General features: G+C 38.5%; 1 protein-coding gene and 1 long non-coding RNA gene across 2 annotated transcripts; one reads left to right on the top strand and one right to left on the bottom strand.

Annotated features, from left to right (window-relative positions):
- Positions 1 to 314: 314 nt before the first annotated feature.
- plpp2a (phospholipid phosphatase 2a) lies at positions 315 to 18,103 on the bottom strand. The gene is made up of 6 exons (XM_023430733.2): positions 17,744 to 18,103; positions 4,222 to 4,373; positions 3,861 to 4,123; positions 2,747 to 2,804; positions 1,669 to 1,845; positions 315 to 1,211 (listed from the first exon to the last, which is right to left on the bottom strand). Exons 1-6 carry the CDS (start codon positions 17,802 to 17,804, stop codon positions 1,062 to 1,064), a joined length of 861 nt encoding a protein of 286 aa, XP_023286501.1. The 5' UTR covers positions 17,805 to 18,103; the 3' UTR covers positions 315 to 1,061.
- Positions 5,975 to 9,209, top strand: LOC111673080 (uncharacterized). The gene is made up of 3 exons (XR_002762068.2): positions 5,975 to 6,136; positions 6,220 to 6,324; positions 9,061 to 9,209. It is a non-coding gene; the product is annotated as an uncharacterized LOC111673080 (long non-coding RNA).
- Positions 18,104 to 19,083: the final 980 nt, after the last annotated feature.

Below are 19,083 nucleotides of genomic sequence, written 5' to 3'. Positions count from 1 at the left end.
TGAAAGTTTTAAATGTTAGGAAGATAGTCACAAATGCTTTTCATTTATTTGTAAATTAATTGAATGTATTCAAATATAATTTTTTTTTTTGTGTATTTCCAAATCTGTTCGTATATTTGCAAGATATTCTTGTGAATTTGCAAATTTATTGTTTGTATTTGAGGAAGGTTTTTATTGTTACAGATTACACATTTACGCATGGATTCTCGATTTGTTCGAACAAATAATATTGAACAAATCTATCTCCATAACCATCCTTTTAAAATCTTTTTAAATCAAATTTATCTAAAAAAAAAGTCATGAAGTAGTGGTAATACATTCTTAAAAGTTACACAATTTATTAGATAAGAGTAGTTATAAACAAAATAAAAAGGTTAGGACTATACATGGTGTCTGTAAATGGCAGTTAAAGCAGCCCATCATTACACATGCATATCTTCTAACAACAGTAATATATAGATAAAAGTGTGCAGGACAGGATATAATCGAGCTCCAGTGTAGGTAAAATAACAACAGCCTTATCTGATTGTAACAAAGTAGAAAACATTCAGCCTCCCAGGTTCTGTCACTTCATGAAGGACAGAAAATTCTTACGTTGGCATTTTAGAAATTTTTACAGATATCTCTGCAGTCTTTGCTCACTTTTCAGTCAAACTCACAGCATAAATTCTCCTGCGCAAATCTGAAATATTCTTCTCCTAAACTCGGCACAGAAAAAAAAAAATCATAAAAATATATGCATATAATCATTGCACACGAACAGACCAACATGCTTCACATGTACACAAAACCACACCACAAATCAATTGTGATTGAAACACACACACCCAAAATGAAAGACATACAGACGATGGAGCCTCTCTTGAGTTTTTCCAGCTGAAAAATTGTTGGGGAGTCCCAGAGTGAAGCAAGTCTAGTCTGAATTACCAGCTAGTGGTTACTGTAATGAGTCTTTGTTTTTTTTTTTCTTTGCAAGTCACATGTCCTTTGGTAACAGTGCTGCTGTTATATTGTGAAGGCCCAGGTTAGTAAGAGAAGCTGTGGCGAGTTCAGTCATGTGCTCATACAGGTCCAGAATAGTTGTAGTGGTTTCCATGCTGCGAGTCGGGAGGCTGTGGGCTTGGTTTACGTTCAAGGTGTTCAATCTCTGCTGTGTCTGGTCGTGTGCAGGGTGGGGGGCGCTGCTTAAAGAAGTCTGACACATACCGAACCTGTAAGAAGAGAGATGAGGGCATTTAAATTAAAAACAATACACGTGAAGTACTGGTAGGTCCTGTGTCACGGAAAGACATAGTATTTTCCCAATGGGTATTTACCACTTTATCAGCAGGAAGTTGCCCCAAACAGCTGACAAACAGGAAAATTTTGGACTGAACAAGACAAAAATCACCAAAATGCATGACAAGTTTTGATCTTAATGAGGTTGGATTGTTTCATTTGGGAAGAAGGAGCAGGCTCAACCAGGCCTTCAGGTTCTGAAGTTGAACACAAGTAATCAAACTAAAAACAAATGGCTTCATTCACATTCTAAAAGTTTTGAGATTAAGGATTTTAAATTGAGTTTTCTCACCTTATGGCACCATAATCCTATCCTAGCTTTAAAACAATCTGAATATTTACATTGTCTATTTTTGTACAAATGACAGAGAAGCACAGTGTAAAACTCACAGTGAGCACAGCGATGAGAGCTCCCTGCAGAAGCCCCACCAGGACGTCGCTCCAGTGATGTTTGTAGTCAGAAACACGTGTGTATCCCACATACAGCGCAAACGCCACCAGGAAGAACTGGATGGTCGGTCGTACCAGTCGCGTCCACTTCCCCTGCATCCTGGCCTGGACGTAGAGCTGAACACACACACACAAACACACACACACAACATTTTAAAATCGACTAGTAACTAAATCTAAACCTGTGGATTTGTAACTTGCTAGTACATACAGTATATGGATAAGTCATTTGTCTGGAGAGATTTTTTCATTGGAAATCATATTTATTGTACAAAAAGAAATATCAGTTTAAGTATGTACAAAAAACTATGAAACCAACAAGGTTTGTTTTTTTATTTACATGTATGCAACTGAAGTGAAAGCTTGATCCTAAGATTAGCTAAAAAGTAATTTACTCATTAATGAAAAAAAAAAAACTTCTAACTGAAAAGTATTAAAGCCACATGAAAAAAATTATGAAATTAGATCTATCGGATTTTAACAACATAATTCTTGACATTCATTTTTTCATTTTTCTTTTGATTTTTTCTGGACAAATTTTAACAAATGAATCTTTAAATTCTGTCCTTGGATTCATCCTAAAATTCCCCTCAATTTAATAAAACATATGTATTACAATTATTTAAACAAATATCTGCAAGCATTGTATTCTTATCACCATAACTTTTTGTAAGCATTGATGAGAAAAATGTGTGCTTTTAATTTGCTGTTATTATTCAGTCTTGTTTTAATACATTATATTTTACTAATTCCTGAAGGAGTTAATATAATAGATGCTTTAGCAGTCTGAGCAGACTTTCAGTATTTCACTCCTTAACTCTCCAACAGGGATTAAACCGCTGAGTCCCTCATCTTCCGTCCATTGTACAGTGTGTAGTATTACAACAATGATGTTTTCACTCTTGACCCGTGTGTCCATGACGACCACCTCCTCCTGTTTTGAGTCACTTGTGGGTGTTTTTGGTAAACAAACATTTCACAGCCACAGAAAGCCTCATGTGATGACAAACACACTCACCGACAGAAAGAGCATGCAGTACATCCCAAAGGACGAGTGGCCGGAGTAGAATGATAACCTGAGGAGCAAAAACGGCAAAAGGAAACGATTAATGTTCAAAAGTCACAAATCTTTTCAGTGATTTTCAAATAATATGATGAAGTGTATTATTGTCGAGCTGCAATTTGATGCATGTAATACTTTTTAACTGAATTGCACACTGATGATGGAACCAATACACCAATTCCTAATTGATTCCAACAGGACATTTTGATGTAATTGAATTTATGGATTAACTGAAGCTTTAAGTTTATTATAGTCCTGGGTCATAGTAGGATTTAGTATGAAATGCTCCAAACTGGGCCACACGATCAAAACTTGAAAATGTACAGTTAGTCAGTTGCTTGATCCTAAATGTGAAGATTTGCTTGTTTTCTACATTACATCACAGTAAACTGAATGTTTTTGTGAATCAATTGTTGGTCAGACTAAGTAAGCAATTTTAAAACATCACTTTGGGTAACTTATGATACATAAAATAAAACAATCATTTCCTGATGTCACGTTTATACTGGTTGACATTCACTGTTGATTGTATTTAAGCAATCAGTCAAATAAGTTCAGAAAATTGATCTGGGAAACAAACACATTTCCTGATGCTATTGACTCTCATATTACAATTTTGATTTTATCAGCTTGAAAAGTTAAAAAAAATTTTTTTTTTAATCAAACAAATATGCAGGATATTTGCTGGTTACAGCTTCAAATGTGAAGTTTCTATCTTTTAATAATTGTAAATTAAATATCTTCTATCTGTTTTAGACTGATGGTCAACAGCACTTGCGAAGTGCCAACTTAGGCTCTGTGAACTAACAAAAGTACATTTTTTAAAGATTTTATCAACTTTATATGATTAAATGATTATGTAAATTTTCTTAATGTTAGACATTTTTTAAACCCTTCAAATAAAAAGAATTTCTCAGGTCAAAAGTACCTAATCTGATTTTAAATGGTTAAATGGTCAAAGATTAAACCAGTTCACAGCAACTTGAATCCCAAAGACCTGAAGTCACTTTGTCAAACTTCAGTACATGATAAAAGACAGTGAGGGAGGTGTGGTGGCGGTGTAGCCCACCTGGATTCGGTCACATTGCGAGGGTTGCCGGTACAGTTGATATGCAGCACATATCCGTTACAGGTGACTGGGGCACACACTGATAAGAAGTTTGGACGGGGACGACCAATGGTGAACTTTGCAAGATCTGTCAGTGATTGGCTGGCAGCTCCTCCAAACAGGAAGGTGCCCACCACCTTGTAGAGAGCAGACAGGTACTGGTTGAACTGGGAGTTGGAGTGGAGACGTTTGGTGTGCACCAGATAGGCCTCTCCTGTGGTTATCTGTGGAGGAAGAGGTATAAGGATGGGTGTTCAGTTGATGTGGAAAAAAAAAAAAAGATTGCCCACATTGTTTGGAGCTCATGATCTTGGGGACTTACAATGACTATGGAGCAGGTGATGGTGACTGCAGCCATGGCCCCATGGGAGATGGTGTCTCTCCTGTATGGATGGCTGATGCTCTTGTCATCACAGTAGATTGCTCTCTGGTAAGGGCTGAAGCTGAGCGTCAGGATGGCCGAGGGCAGAGCCGCTGGGGAAAGACGACATGACAGTTTGACCTCTCCTCATTACGAGCGCACTCACACACACACACACACACACACACACACACACACACACACACACACACACAAAATCACTGCACTGCTAAAGAAACCATGAAAACAAAATCATACAATGACCGAGTAAACCATGCTGATGGACATGTGAAAAAAACTAGAACTAGAACTCCATTAAAGCTGCAAAGACACATTTGTTATTTAAATAATAGAAAATATTTTGAATTTCTTTAATCAATACCAGGCTATAGACATAGCTACAGATTACTGTATTATATTATTGTATGTTTCAGATTACTTTTTTCCTTGTTCAAGTACTGTCGATGCAACTTTTCATGAAAAAATAAGTGTCAACAATGCCCTGTTGCTTTAAAAGGAAAACCTCGTTTCAATCCGTTTTTGAGACATCCTTCTAACCAACATACAAAAACCAAGCAAATGAGACTAAAAACATTACCATCTGGGTGAAGGTGATGAAAACTTATAAAAACAACAAACAAACAAACAGTTTTTAGTTTTGTGTCCTTCACTGAAACCACAAATGTGAGCAAAAAAATATGCCCAACAACAGGTCATTGGTTCCCAGTCTAAAGCTGCACTGATACACTTTTATTTATTTATTTATTTTTTTTACATGAATCGATCATCTATCATCCATCTATCTGTGCAATGTTAAAGGTGTCACTCTCTGTGAAACCACAAACTCTTCAGTCTCCCTACACATCTATTCTAGCATCTTTCAGCTCATTGTTTTGGTTCCAGGCCTGCAGCTTTCATCACCATCCTCTCCAGCTGCAGCAAACAGCTGGTTTTATAAGTGAAAATGCTTCATTTGGTGACGTCTTCAGGACATTGTGTTTACAGCTTGTTATGCTGTCCCCAAGTGGCCCAAAAAGAAAGCAAAGCGTCACTTAAAGCATGTTTAAAGTGGAGGAAAAGCTAACTGCTGTCAAAGACGTAAATACAGGCATTGCATCAGTTATATTGTAGTCTTTGGGAACCACACTGTATTGTTAAGAGCTGGAGGTCCATCCTGAGAGCAGCTAAGACCCCTCAGCTCTGCATTGACAAGTCAAACATGAACCACAACACAATGAGGTGCAGCTCAGGAAACAGCTAAGAACACAGTGATGGACTAATCTTTTGGCTTTGGGCAGAAGCCTCGACTCTGCCAAGTAAATTAATTTGTCATCGGCAGAGCTTAGTGGCAACAGCTTCACCTCTGCACGTCGCGGTTAACTCTCTGCGGAAGAACCGCCTGTCACTATGGAAACACGCGGGACAGGACAACCGTGACCTTTGACCTTGGGTCACCGTTTAAACAGTGAAGGGCCTGGGAGCTGAGGAGTGAACCAGGACACACACTCATATACTGCAGGTATAAAGTGTGCACATATATACAAACTGCAGACAGATAAAACGTGGTCAACGAGCTACAGAGGTTTTTAAAAAAATGCATATATTTGTAGGTCTGTAATGAGGAATGGTTTCTGTCTGTGTGCTTTTTGTGGAAGACAGACAGCAAACATTGGGTTTAACGATTTCTCTTAGTGCAAACAAAAGAGTTAAGATTGGCACAGCAGCAGCAGCAGAGGCACATAAAGCTGTCTCTTAAATCTGTGCAGCACAATAGTCTAATCTCCAAGAATGATGTCAGGACCTTTTCTGCACCACAACATTTAAATAGTTTTCCTGTTTTCCAGAACTCTGTGCTGAACTGCTGAAGCTAATAAGAGTAAGGGGATGGATGATGTTTGTTTTTGTAAGCGGGAGCTGTGTATTTACTGGATCTCTCTCTCTCTCTCCTTCTACTAAAAGATTGCTTCCTTCCTCCAAAGTGTGCGACCATCGCTGTGACTGGCGCCACTAAATGAAACCGCACGAGGACACGCAAATACAGAAAGGAAAACATGTCCCAGACAGGTAATTTTGCGAAGGTAATTCTGGCGTGATGTCATGTGTAGATATGAGGAAGAGTGTGAATTAAGTCTGAGGTCATACACACTGTTGCACTCTGCCAGGTGGGAACGTTTATACCCAGTGTTTCCTCTTCTCCACTTCCTGCTACGTATAAGAATATAAAATACACTAAGCATGTCCTTCAGGAATGAAGTTGGTTGGGTGAATGTGGGCTGTATCTAAGCAGGAAGTTTAAAAATGAAAATGTGAAAGGATAAGAAGTGGGTAGGTGAATACATTCATAAAAAAAGTTTCACATTAAGTTGCACTGAAAAAAGTTTCCAAACTGAATGACAGTGTCACATATATTTCTATACAGTATACAATATATTCTTAGTGTATAGAGTATCAAAGGAAGCCATGGTAAATAAACCGTTAGCGTTCTAGACGTCTTGTACAACTCAGCCCGATGCATTTGACAACTTTGGAAACAGATTTTTCAAATAAAGCTCTGTGGGTGTAAAAAATGCTTGTTAATACAATATGATATTTAATGGTGTGCTGTGGGTTCAGGAGGGTATAAAAAAAGGTGGCGGTTGATGATATTGTAAGACAACATGGAGTTAGTCCGTCTTGCAAATACTGACCTACCCACAGTCTGTGGCTTCCAGTGTCAGAGAACAGAGTTTAAAGCTTCGCTGCTTGTCTATAAATCTCTTAATGTATTAGGACCAAATAAAACCTCTGACTGTGTTTTACTATATGGACCCTGTTGGCGTCTTAGGCTGCTGTTTGTAAGCTAAACACGGAGAAGCAGCATTTAGTTACTATCCACCACAGAGCATTTTAATGTTTTAGCTTTTTAGCCCCAGATATATACATTCATGTTGTTATTTTAAGGAAACTTTACTCAAACAGGAGTAAATGGTGAATTTGTGTCGTAGGGGATTAAATAACAGGAGGACTGTGTATATGGGATAAACTCGAAACCAACCAGTGCCCATGTTCATGGTGATGAAGCGACATGTCACATAGTCCATTGCTGTGACTCAGTAATGGGTTTTTAATAGTTTAACAATGGAGCCCAATGGCCCAGAGGAACAAGCTATATCGAGAATCGTCAATCCTTGTTAGTCATGTGAATTCATTGTTGGTGTTGGTCATTTTGTGAGATTCGTTGACAATGACAAAAATATAGAATATCACTACACTTATCCTTAAACAAGTTTAAGAGCTGCAGAGCTTCAGAAACAAGGAGCGAAGATCAAACACAACGCAAAAGCAAAAATATAATAAAAATCCTATTTCGACCCATCTAACCCTGAGGCTTGGTTAAAGGGCAGAACCCTCCACACTATATGGCTCCTGAGATGGATACACAATATTCAACAGCTATAGGTTGAAAAACATCCTTAATCTAGCCCACTACTTCATTCATAATAGAAAGACCAGCACATAACGGCATGAATGAGGCAGCGTGGTGGCCCAAAGCAGAAAGTCTATGTTCACCTTGTTTAACCTATCAGTCTTAGGAACATGTACAGTATTTCCTGGTGTGTATATGTACAATAAAAGCAACAGTCTCACAATCTACTGCATTTAATTCAAAAACCTTGCAGTAGATACTGCAGGGGTTGTTTTTTCAGGTCATGTTTAGTGGCTTTGTTGCTCTGGATTGCATTAATGAAACTGTTATTGTGTACACGCATTTCTATTTGCTTGTATGTGTTTCTATTAACTGTCTCTCTAAGCAGCTATCAGTCTGCCTTGCCCATAGTTTATGTTATTATAAAATAATAATAATGATACCGCCCAAGGAAGATTTAATGCCAGTTGTGATTTGTGACCATCTCTGAAGAAGTGCCGCTAATGATCTTTGATGACAAGCAGTTTCCTCATTAAAGACAATTTATTTTCATTAAAGGAGCGCCCCTTCCCACTTTGCTCCTCACATCTCAGAGTTCATTATTCCAGGAGGTCAAGCGTGCTCTCAGCTCCTCTTTGAAGTGACGCCCAACCATTGTTTACTCTGCAGGGTGCAAAGACAACATTTAGATAAGAGGCTGCATGTTTGACAAGTCTCTGGTGGCTACACACTGCCAGGGTGGAGATGTGAGTGGACAGAGTTGGGCAATGGCCTTTCAAAACCACACACACACACACACGCACACGCACACGCACACGCACACGCACACACACACGCACACGCACACGCACACACAAAGCTAAGCTTATTTAACAACAGACTCTGTGAGGAAGTCGATCCCCCCTTCGTATCAAACATGCTCCAACAGCCTCTGGGAGCTGAGCCCACAGAGAGTTCCTATTATCTGAGCAGGACTGGCTGTTTTTATCTGCTCTATTATTCCAGAAGGCCTGGTATGTTTTTATAGGCCTGTCATGGTGGGGCAGCCTCCCCTATCCCAGGCTGGGTCAAGCTGAGGGGAGACGGGTTCATTCCCCAAATTCTTTTGTGTTTTTATACACTGTTTTTCCAGAATTCCCCTTCTTCTTTGTCTAATTTTGAGTTTAATTTGATGTAATGTATATTACTACTTTTAAAAATGTACTAATTTAATGTATTATTTGAATGTTTGGTTAAACCACTTTAAAAATCAAAAGAAAAATGACAAAAGTACAAAAGAGGTCTCCATAGACATTGTCTGAGATGCAGTAGTGGGAAATAACTGAGTAAACTTACTCAGTTACTGTGCTTAAGGGAGCAGTTCAACCTTTTTAAAAATGTTTCCTCTCTGACAGACGAGAAGATCGAGATGCCACTCTTCCTGGTGACGTGTGAATGGTGTGCTAGGTTTCGAGGAGGTCATGTGGCTCAGGTCCTCTCTGTTGGCGGCACCTGGAAGTTGCTCAGTGTCGTTATGTTCTTTATTAAAGTTTACAGTCTATAATGTTGTCCTCCTTATTCTCCATAATTGTGGCTCTATTCTGTACACATGACATCTATTGCCTGTGTAGAGATCCTTCCTCTGTTGCTCATCCTGAACTCCATTTTCTCCTGTTGAAAAGTTTTTTCTTGTTTCTCGATTCAAGAGTCTAAGGACAGAGGGTGTCGTAAAGCTGATATTTAGCCACTTGAGGCAAATTTGTGATTATTGATGTTGGACCAAAGAGTGTCTAAAAGAGTCTAAAGAGTGTCTGTTTGCAGTTCATCAAAGAAGGTACTACCTTGGAAGTAAACACTGTTAATGACCATGATAGAGGAGTATAATTCAGCATTTAGTGATGGTTGTCTTACTGCAGAGCTGGACACATTAACATTTAACAATGGATTTCATCTGAGACTTCCATGTTTGCTTGCTTCTCCAGGGACTTCTGTACATTTTAGCACAGATATATCTGAGCTTTCAGAAAAATGTGAGCTTTTATGAACTTTTAAAAACAGACTTTTTTTCAGCTTAGTAGTATTTTTCCTTTATTTCTTCCTCAGTAACTTCTTCCCTCCTTTCCTTCCTTCCTTCCATCGCATCTCTCCTAAAAATCTTTCCTTTCCCTCTTTAACCTATCTGATAATTCCCAAAACGGAGTTGTTGTTTTTTTTTTGTTTTTTTTTAACCACAGAGCAAAACTAAACTACCATTAATACTCTAATACTTGTTGTACTACTACCCACATTGATTGGGGGACATTTGCTTGTAATGGGGTATTTTCATTATGAGGCATTGTTGCTTTTACTGCTCTGACAAATACCAGCTCAGTGAACTTTTACAGCTGCAGACAATGAAGAGACTGGTTCCAATCTCTCTTTCTAAAAGACACACACACACACACACACACACACACACACACACACACACACACACACACACTTTCTGCTAAGATTTTTTGACTTCAGTCCGCAGGAGAGATAAAAAAAAAGAAAGAAGGGAAAGTATTGTGTTACGCTTTCACAATCTTCTTTGGAAGCAGCGCACCCCCGATTCCTCTTTGAGAAAATAAACACAATGGAATCTGGGATCAGACACAAGTACAACTTCCCCTTGACCTCTGACCCATCGGGAAGTGGGAAGTGTTCCTGTTATTCAGTTCTTAAGATGAGTGGCCAAGGTTCACTGTGACCCATCTTTAGAGCTGAATAATTGAGACATATACTGGAAATAAAACAGAGACAGAAATGGGTAACAGTGTTGTATATGAACATTTGTCTGAGATCTGCATGTCAAATCTCAAACAGGTGATGGTGAGATTAGTGGGTCTGCCGGGCAACCTCACAGTTAGTTAGCGAACGAGGATTCGCTACTGGTGTACCACATCACAGCGAGGTGCTCAGAAAGCCAATATTTATCTTAAAGATCCTTCTTTTTGTATTTTGACAACTGTTTTAGTCCTCGCCAAACCATGCTGTGTTTGTTCTGTACTGCTTTCCAAAAATAAAAAATAAAAAGAATTATTGAAGGTTTTTTTTTTCTTTTTTTCCCCCTACAACAGCCATCATTGTTCATCAGTGAGGGGGTTAATCTATTAATTCCCAGCAAACGCAGAGAAAGAGCATCACTTCCTGTGAGGCTGGGGATTTTTGCTGGGAAAGTCCTACACGACACTGGGTGATAAAAAGCTTTTTCTTGGTATATCCGCTGATTTGGAGTTACAAAACTTTTTTCGGATGAAAAGGTTGAGTGTCACGACATTAAACAATAATACCACTAGCTCTGGAATGCATTGTTTGGTTTTTGGGCCTGCAAAAGAGATTACTTTGATTAGTTTATCTACTACTTGGTAAATTGGTACTGAACTAAGTACTGTACTTAAAACAGTGACGAGTGGTTAAAAAAAGATGAAAGAAAGACTCTGATCCTGAAAATCATTACACTTGGTTTGGACCTCCTCCAGAAAAGCAATAAAAAAGGAGTTTTTCTGAAATCCATGTGTTTGTCCTTCTGAGGCGAGCGTACAAAATGCACAACTGTCACACCAGACTACGATTCGCATCCACAGTCCCGTCTGTGAAACACTGTGGTTACGTTTTGGGAAAGATTGTGGTTTTAATTAAACATAAATGAACATTGTGTCTGAACTCACTGAACATTTGCTGTATTTTTAAGGTTTGCTGTCGCTGCATAGCTAACGTTAGCATTAAAAACTGTTTACTTTCCAGTCTAGAAGAAACGATGGGAGTTAAGCATGAAAAAATCCTTTACTTGCCAAGAGCTGTCTCGAGCGATATTAACTCTTGTTTGTGTTTCCATTTTTATCATTTATTATCAATCTACTGAAGGAGAACCAGTTAGCTCCAACCCAATCGGCCCATCTCATCTCTTTCTGTCACCGACTCACTGTAGTGTCTGCGATGTGTGCCTAGACACAACTACAAAATAAAGTTTAATAATGCTCTAGTCACTGCAAGTGGATATTGTACTGCAAGATATTTTGGTGGAAAAAACAAATCCGTTGTCTGCAAACATTTATTAATACGTATCGTTATCAACTTAGTTGAAACTTGCCAAATACATGAACTAGCGACAGTAGCTGAACTATTTTTGAGTAAACTTTAAAGTGCAGAATTACATTCATCACATTTCTTTTTGAATAGTATAACCTGTGGAACAACTTGAATTTAGCACTGCCTACAGCAGTTATGTATGTACTATAAACTACTCAGATACTCTTGCCCCCAAGTCTCATTCCTCTGTTTTCTTAACTCCACCCATGCACCGTGATTATGAATAAGAGGAGAAAAACAAAATTCAGCACCTTGATTATTTTTCAATGTGCATTTGATGCAGGTTATACCTCTATTAATATTTTCTGTTATTGAATTAAATTTAAAGGATTGTGAGGCCTGAAGAGATCTCTCTAAACACTTTCTAGTTTGTCTTACATCCACGCCATCAGTAATTAAATGTTCTGACGCAATCGATCCTGAATGGCTTTGAAGCTCATTTGTGTAAAGTAAGATTGAAAAGCTGATGTTGACCTGGCACAGAAAACAGAAATAATTCTTCCTTCAACAATAAACCACAACAGCACTGAAAGGACCTTCTGAAACCACCGGGGACCCAATTTTAACCGTGCACACACACACACACACACACACACACACACACACACACACACGCACGCACACACACACACTTTGACACAGGAATGTCAGGGAGCACAAGTCAACACTGTCAACTTGAATTTGACACATATTTGGCAGAAGCAGATACTGTGTGTGCATGTGTGTGCATGTGTGTCAATAAAACTGTTAAAAAGGAGCATCTCAAACATGTCGGCTAAGAGCTAAAATGCACAGCCGTCGTCAGTCATGCACTGTGCTGCCTCTCAACCATTACTTTTCTGTAACCCTTCAGTTAGATCACAAGCTTGTAATGACTTGTAAGAGTGGAGCTGTATTAATACACCTACACAAGCAAGGTGCAGTTTCACTTCCTCACTGCTGATTCTTACCTCAACAACACACTAACTTTGTGTCACTGACCTGTTCCATGTTACTCTACACATGTAGAACTGAAACGACTGGTAAATTAATCCAGTAGTCTGACAGAAAATTAAATCAGTAACTACTTAGACATTTGAGTAATGGTTTGAGTACTTTTTATGCAAAAATCCCCTGGTTCCAGTTTGTCATATGTAAATACTTGCTGTTTGTTTTTTGTTTTTTTTAATCTTCTGTGATAATGAATTCGATATATTGGGATTTAGGTCTTGTGTCATCTTGGACTCTGGGAAACTGAGATGGGCCTTTTGCTATTTGCTGACAATCTATTGACCAAACAATCAATCATTTAAATAAAACAACTATCTGTATATTAACTGATGCAATCCTTATACTGTTATCATCTATATTTTAGAACACATGCAACATTACTTACGAATTAAAAAACACTTTTTTTACATTAACAGCCACTTTCTCACTGTCTTACCCAACTTTGTCCAACACCAACATCCTATTTTAGCCAGAGAAGTGTCAAATTAAACAAGCAAGTTGCTTTCAAAATGCTTAATGTTAGTGTCAACATATTAAGTACTTTTAAAATCCAGAAAATTAAACAGTTAAAAAAAAAAAAAAAATCTAGAATAAAGTTTTAATGCTTAAAAAGGCCCAAAGCTCGAACTGATATGTGAATTTTCAGAATGATACTTTTAAGTTTTAGGGGTCGCTGACCTGACACCAATGTAAGGTTAATTAAATGTATTGTGGATGCATTGTATGGCCCTTTTTTGTCCTACTAAATGGGTACAGCACAGATAACAAGTGCTGTACTGTAAATTAAAAACTGCAACTGTAAATCTAATTAGTTTGAACCTGCTACTTCATGTGAGAAGTATTGGTTTCATTATCAAATGTTCTTTTGGATCAGATAAAAGTATCTGAACATAACCAAGTAGGAGTTGCCAGCGTGATAAAAGTGAACAGTAATAGTGAAACTATGGACCCAGTGACCTCTGTGTGGTTGAAAAGTGCAGCAACAGCTGGGCTCGGTCTTATAGAAAGGCAGCCAGTCCAGCTCTTCAGTGTCTTCGCTCTCAGTGTACAAACACTATTAATGAGAAAATCAAAACACTGTCAAAGCTGAAAGAAGTGAGTTCAGACAGTTGTATCAGATGGATTTGCTCCTAAACAACTGTAAACAGAAGGTTTTTTCTAAACAGAATACTTACTGACACTTAAAATAATAGTCTGACATTTTGCAAAATACACTTATTCACTTCCTTGCCAATGCATGTTCTCCTGTCTGTAAGCGAAACATGACCACAGAGCCTAAAGAGGAACTATTTTATATTTAAGATTGGCAAAAGGAGGGAAACAGCTATAGCCTGGCTCTACCCAAAGGTAGAAAAATCTCAGCACCTCCAAAGCTAATTAATTAACACCTTATAGCTCTTTTGATTAATCTAGACCAAAATTAAAGCGTAGACGCAACACGTAGTTTTTCCAGGGGCTCTTGTGCCAGACTATTTCTTGCCAGATTAGCCGTATCCAGTCTTCATGCTAGCTAATTGGCTGGCAACTCTGGCTACAACCAAGAAATAGTCCAGCTCATAACCCCATGAAAAATCACTTATTTTTTACACTTACAACAAATTGTTAAATATAAAATATAACATGTTGATTATTGACCTTTAGAGACTGTAGCTTCATGTTTAGCGCACAGAGAGAGAGAGAGAGAGAGAGAGAGAGAGAGAGAGAGAGAGAGAGAGAGAGGGGCACTAATCTTTTCATCTAACTCTCCACATGAAAACGAATAGGCGCACAGCATTTCCCAAAAATATCCAACTATTATTTTAAAAAAGAAACTAAATTAAATGGAAAGACCAGTGTCACAAAAGGATCTGGTTCTCACTTGTAATATTTTTGCCTTTTGAAAGAGTCCAGACACACTGCATGTAAAAATAAATAAATAAATGAATAAATAAAAGTGGGGAAAAAAGTGAAACAAAGCAAAACATGAACAGAGCAGCCTGTTCTCATAAAAGTTCATTTTTACAATGTTGTTAATTTTACTGTGATGTAAAATGTAGCTGTAGCCTGAATTTCATGACTGATATTGTAACAACAGATGTTCTCCTGCTGTGGTATCTGTGAGTGTCAAAGGGAGATATGGTGTGCATTAGTGTTTGTGTGTGTGTGTGTGTGTGTGTGTGTGTGTGTGTGTGTGTGTGTGTGTGTGTGTGTGTCTGTGTGCACTTGGATGTTGTGTTGTATCTACTGTTGTGCAGTGGTAACAAATGGCAGGATGGAGGTTTGACTGCAGAGGGGAAGAGGAGAATTAAAACACTGAACAGATTCAGAGATCAGTTACAATCTGAACATTCAGCACATTCCTACCATATCTCACACACACACACACACACACACACACACACACACACAATGAGGGGCACCAAACCTAATGATAGTTTAGTTTAGTTTACACAGATCAACAGGAGATTTACTGCTCTTCGAGTCCAAAAAGCAACGAGATGCATTTGAAACTGTTTTACAGTGATACAAGTGATAGAATTTTCTGAGTTTATTTGTGGAGCTGAAACAATAAATGGTTAACCAATCGATTAGTTTACAGATATTTTGATAATTGATTATCTGTTTAAATAAATTTTAACCAAATATTAGATGGTAAACTGAATATCTTTGGGTTTAAGGAAAGTTGATTGGACCATCAAGCAATTTGATATGTGAAAAATTACAATTTACTAGAGCTCATCAAATGTCTTGTTTGGTCTGTCAGACAAGGAAAACCAGCAATTTCTAACATTTGAGAAGCTGAAACCATCAAGCATCTGACATTTTTGGTTTAAATTTACATTGGAGATTTAGTTTGATCATCACATTTAAATTACAGCTTCTCTTTAAAGTGTTTCCTTATGCACAGAGCTCATATTGTTTTAAAATATATTTGAGTCTGACACACTGATCTTTATCTGGGTATTTTATTTATAAACCAAAATGTATAGATAACTAATGCCATTGTCTCCTGACAGACAGTAGATATCAACATGGGTGGCATGAGTACAACTCTTAGAAAAATGTTTTCACTTTTTAAAAAAAAAAAAAAAAGGGTGCATCACTGACACATCACACTTTGAAACGATAAACTTCAAGCTTAGTCAGCCAAAGACTTTGTAAGCTGAGAAATATGTAGATGACTATTCATTAATCATCACTTGAATATGATGCCACAGTACGCTTTGATGTTGAACAAGCTCTCGATTTTGAGAGAGTTCCGAGAAGGACTCTTATCTCTGGACGTCATTAACTTTCTTATGAAATATCTTGACTCATTTTTTATGCTAAATGAGTCAAACAACATGTTATAAATCCTTATCGTTCCTCATCTGACAAGTATTGGCTTGTGGCCTTTATCAGGGTTTGTGGCCTAAGCCAAAACGTGTCGCTTTAACATTAAAGTTTTCTGTATACTGCAGATGTTGCTTTTTAACCTCTTCAGATTTTTAATCAAGATATTCTTTCATTTCCAACCCTTTTTTTTCCCCCTACAATAATGGACATGCAGGGCGTTGATGGTGGACTCCTCATCAGGTGTACACGCACACATGAACATACATCATGCAGAGGGAGCTGAACAGAAGAACGGTCATTATCATTCCTCCCTGTCACTCACCATATCGGTCCACAACTGGACACACACACGGACACACACACACACATACACACACACACACACACACACACACACACACACTGTAACCTTCAATGTTTTTTATGGCCTTCACAGACATTCCACTGCAGGCAAGTTTTAGCTATGAACCCATATTTCACTCCTAAAAACATCTACAGAAAATAAGCCAAAAAAAGGGAAATCAACTTTGCTGTCAACCTCCTGTTTTCCATCATCTCAACGACAACCTCTGTCAACTCCACGGTGCCAAAAAATGTGAACAGACGTGACACAAAAAGCCGGAAGATGTCAGTTCTGTTAATGGCTTTGTGTCGTCCTTAGAGAGCAGAGCAGGTCGCAACAAGTCGTTTTGTTCCCTGCACTGTACTCGCACATATAACACCAGAGAGCCCACCCTCAACACACACACACACACACACACACACACACACACACACACACACACACACACACACAGACGCACACAAACCTGGTCTACAATTTCCAAAACAGGATTTTTACTGTCACAGCAAGAGAGATTCATTGTCCATGATCTTTTGCTCTTTCTCCTCACCCTAAGTTTAAAGAATAAAGGGGCCACGAGGGGGAGGAGGAAATATGTACAAAAAAAAAAAAAACTTGAATGCATTCACAGAGACTGGAATCTAACCACCGGAGAAATGAAGAGACAGGTAGAGATGCAGACACACAACCAAACTGCACTTTGTGGTTTCTTACACTCAACTAACTGAACCAATAAGCAGTCAAAACACTATGAAATCAAACTGCGAGTGTATCATGGCCTCAGCAAATCAACACATAGGAAAGCCTGATAATGAGGTAAGATACTATGTGCTGTGTCTTAACCAGAATGATCTCAGAGGAGAAATCTCTTTACGGACAGTCAGATATCAGCAAGTGTTCTTACTCAATATTGGGAAGGACTCCTTTTGGCCTGTTTGAACAAGATAGGAACTAATGAATAGGAAAGTTTAGTTGTAGACTACTGCTGTGCTGAATATACAATCACTGCTAATTAATGTGTCTACTGAGTATCGTGCAAGTTGCATTTTTTGAATGTAGGTCATGAATTTTTTAAACAGGAGTTAGTCCCTTGCTCTGCTCTTGCAGGAAGATCCATGAAGCAACATGTGTATTACCGGTGACAGATCTATCAATCAGTGTGTGTCACTGTTGGCCAATCCCGTGCGTCACCCTGCAAACTTCCCAATACAAGCATTTTCATGTAGGTTTGGAATTTAATTTATAATTCAGTCGCACAAAAATCACAGGACGAGCCTGTAGAGTCTGAAACTAATCACGTTTTCAGCCATGTCGACAGGAGGAGGGTGGTTACTCACCAAAAAACACACAAAGAATATCCACCACGACCAGGATCAGCTTCTTCCCTTGCTCGGTCATGTTTCCTCCGGTGCCCGCTTCACTTTCATAAATGAATCGTGTTTACAAAAAAAAAAAAGAGGCAGTGGGGAGAGTTGTAATGTAAGAAACACCTGGACTAGCTTTGGACAAAACACTATCGGGACAAGTCGGACCTGCTCGTTCTTCCGGCTCTTCTGTATACCTGTCCGCTTGCCTGCCTGCCTGCCTGCCTGCCTGCCTGTCTGTCTGTCTGTCTGTCTGCCTGCCTGCCTGCCTGCCTGTCTGTCTGTCAGTACTGCGCTGTTCCAGGTGAGCTGCAGACAAGAGGACGCGGAGCTGCGTCCTGTAGGCCTGCCTTTTTTACGCACGGAGGGGAGGGGAGGGCTGTCGTGGGAGAAGGGCTCAACGCTGACAGTGGATGGCTTCCTGAGATTCTTGCTCCAAACTGGATGCTCCCACCACCCACGCTTTACACCCTTTCTTTCCACTTTCTCTTTCTCTGCTCTGGGTTTGGTTAGTCATTTACAAGTAGCGCAGTGCATGCAATTGATAAACATGAACAATTCCCGGCTCTACCACGTGGTGATTGCTCTCTTGGTAAAGGCATGGCACACCCCATCTCACTTCAAATATAACTTATTGTGCGGGGTGACTTTTAACAGTAGAGATCTCAGAATAGTGTGGGAAATTGCCAGATTAAAGACTTTGACATTATGGAAGCCCATTTGTACCAAGAAAAAAAAACAGATAGGTATGATAAAAGTGCAAATATTCACTGTAAGTCAAAATGATAAGATATAAAGTCAGACATGTGACTCCCACACTCATAAATTTGATCTAAAATGTAAAAGAAAAATGGATATAATCTCATGATTCTGATTTAACATCTCACTTAAAAAGTCATAAAAAGTCATAAGTCACTTGATATGTCATAACGTTGACTTTATCATTCTTAACTTTATCTGTGTTTTATGTCTTTTCTTGTCGGACAGTAGCTTCCATAATATGAACAGAAATAATATAAGTGATGGCTATCTGTCTATGAAAGGCATAATCCACACTGTGATCCTTTTTCAGTGGGAATTAAACTCTTAATTTTAATTTTAATGTTAATTTTCTGCACCACAGTGTGAGACTTCTAATATTAAAAGTCAGTACATACTGTATATTTATTATAGAGATGGGTTGTGCCAAAAGAGCCTTCACCAAAACAGTTTTGACTCAATATCCAACAATTTTGACTTAACATGAGTATATAACGTTTTATAGTTTCTAACATTTTATCACTTTTTATTTTTATGGCATAAATAAGCTTTCA

This window comes from Seriola lalandi, unplaced genomic scaffold (genome assembly GCF_002814215.2).
Source record: "Seriola lalandi dorsalis isolate HSWRI2012SDOR001 ecotype SW California unplaced genomic scaffold, Sedor1 jcf7180002054911, whole genome shotgun sequence".
NCBI classification, from domain to species: domain Eukaryota; kingdom Metazoa; phylum Chordata; class Actinopteri; order Carangiformes; family Carangidae; genus Seriola; species Seriola lalandi.
The sequence above is the reverse complement of the archived record's forward strand: the minus strand, read 5'-3'. Positions and strand labels throughout refer to the sequence as shown.

Bases quoted from the DNA above. Each gene is read 5' to 3' on its own strand.
- plpp2a (XM_023430733.2), bottom strand. From the start codon at position 17,804: ATGACCGAGCAAGGGAAGAAGCTGATCCTGGTCGTGGTGGATATTCTT. The intron at 2,805-3,860 runs GTGGGCTACACC...TTTGCTCCTCAG, and splicing joins CGCAATGTGACCGAATCCAG to GTTATCATTCTACTCCGGCC. The intron at 1,212-1,668 runs GTGAGTTTTACA...CTCTTCTTACAG, and splicing joins CTCTCATCGCTGTGCTCACT to GTTCGGTATGTGTCAGACTT.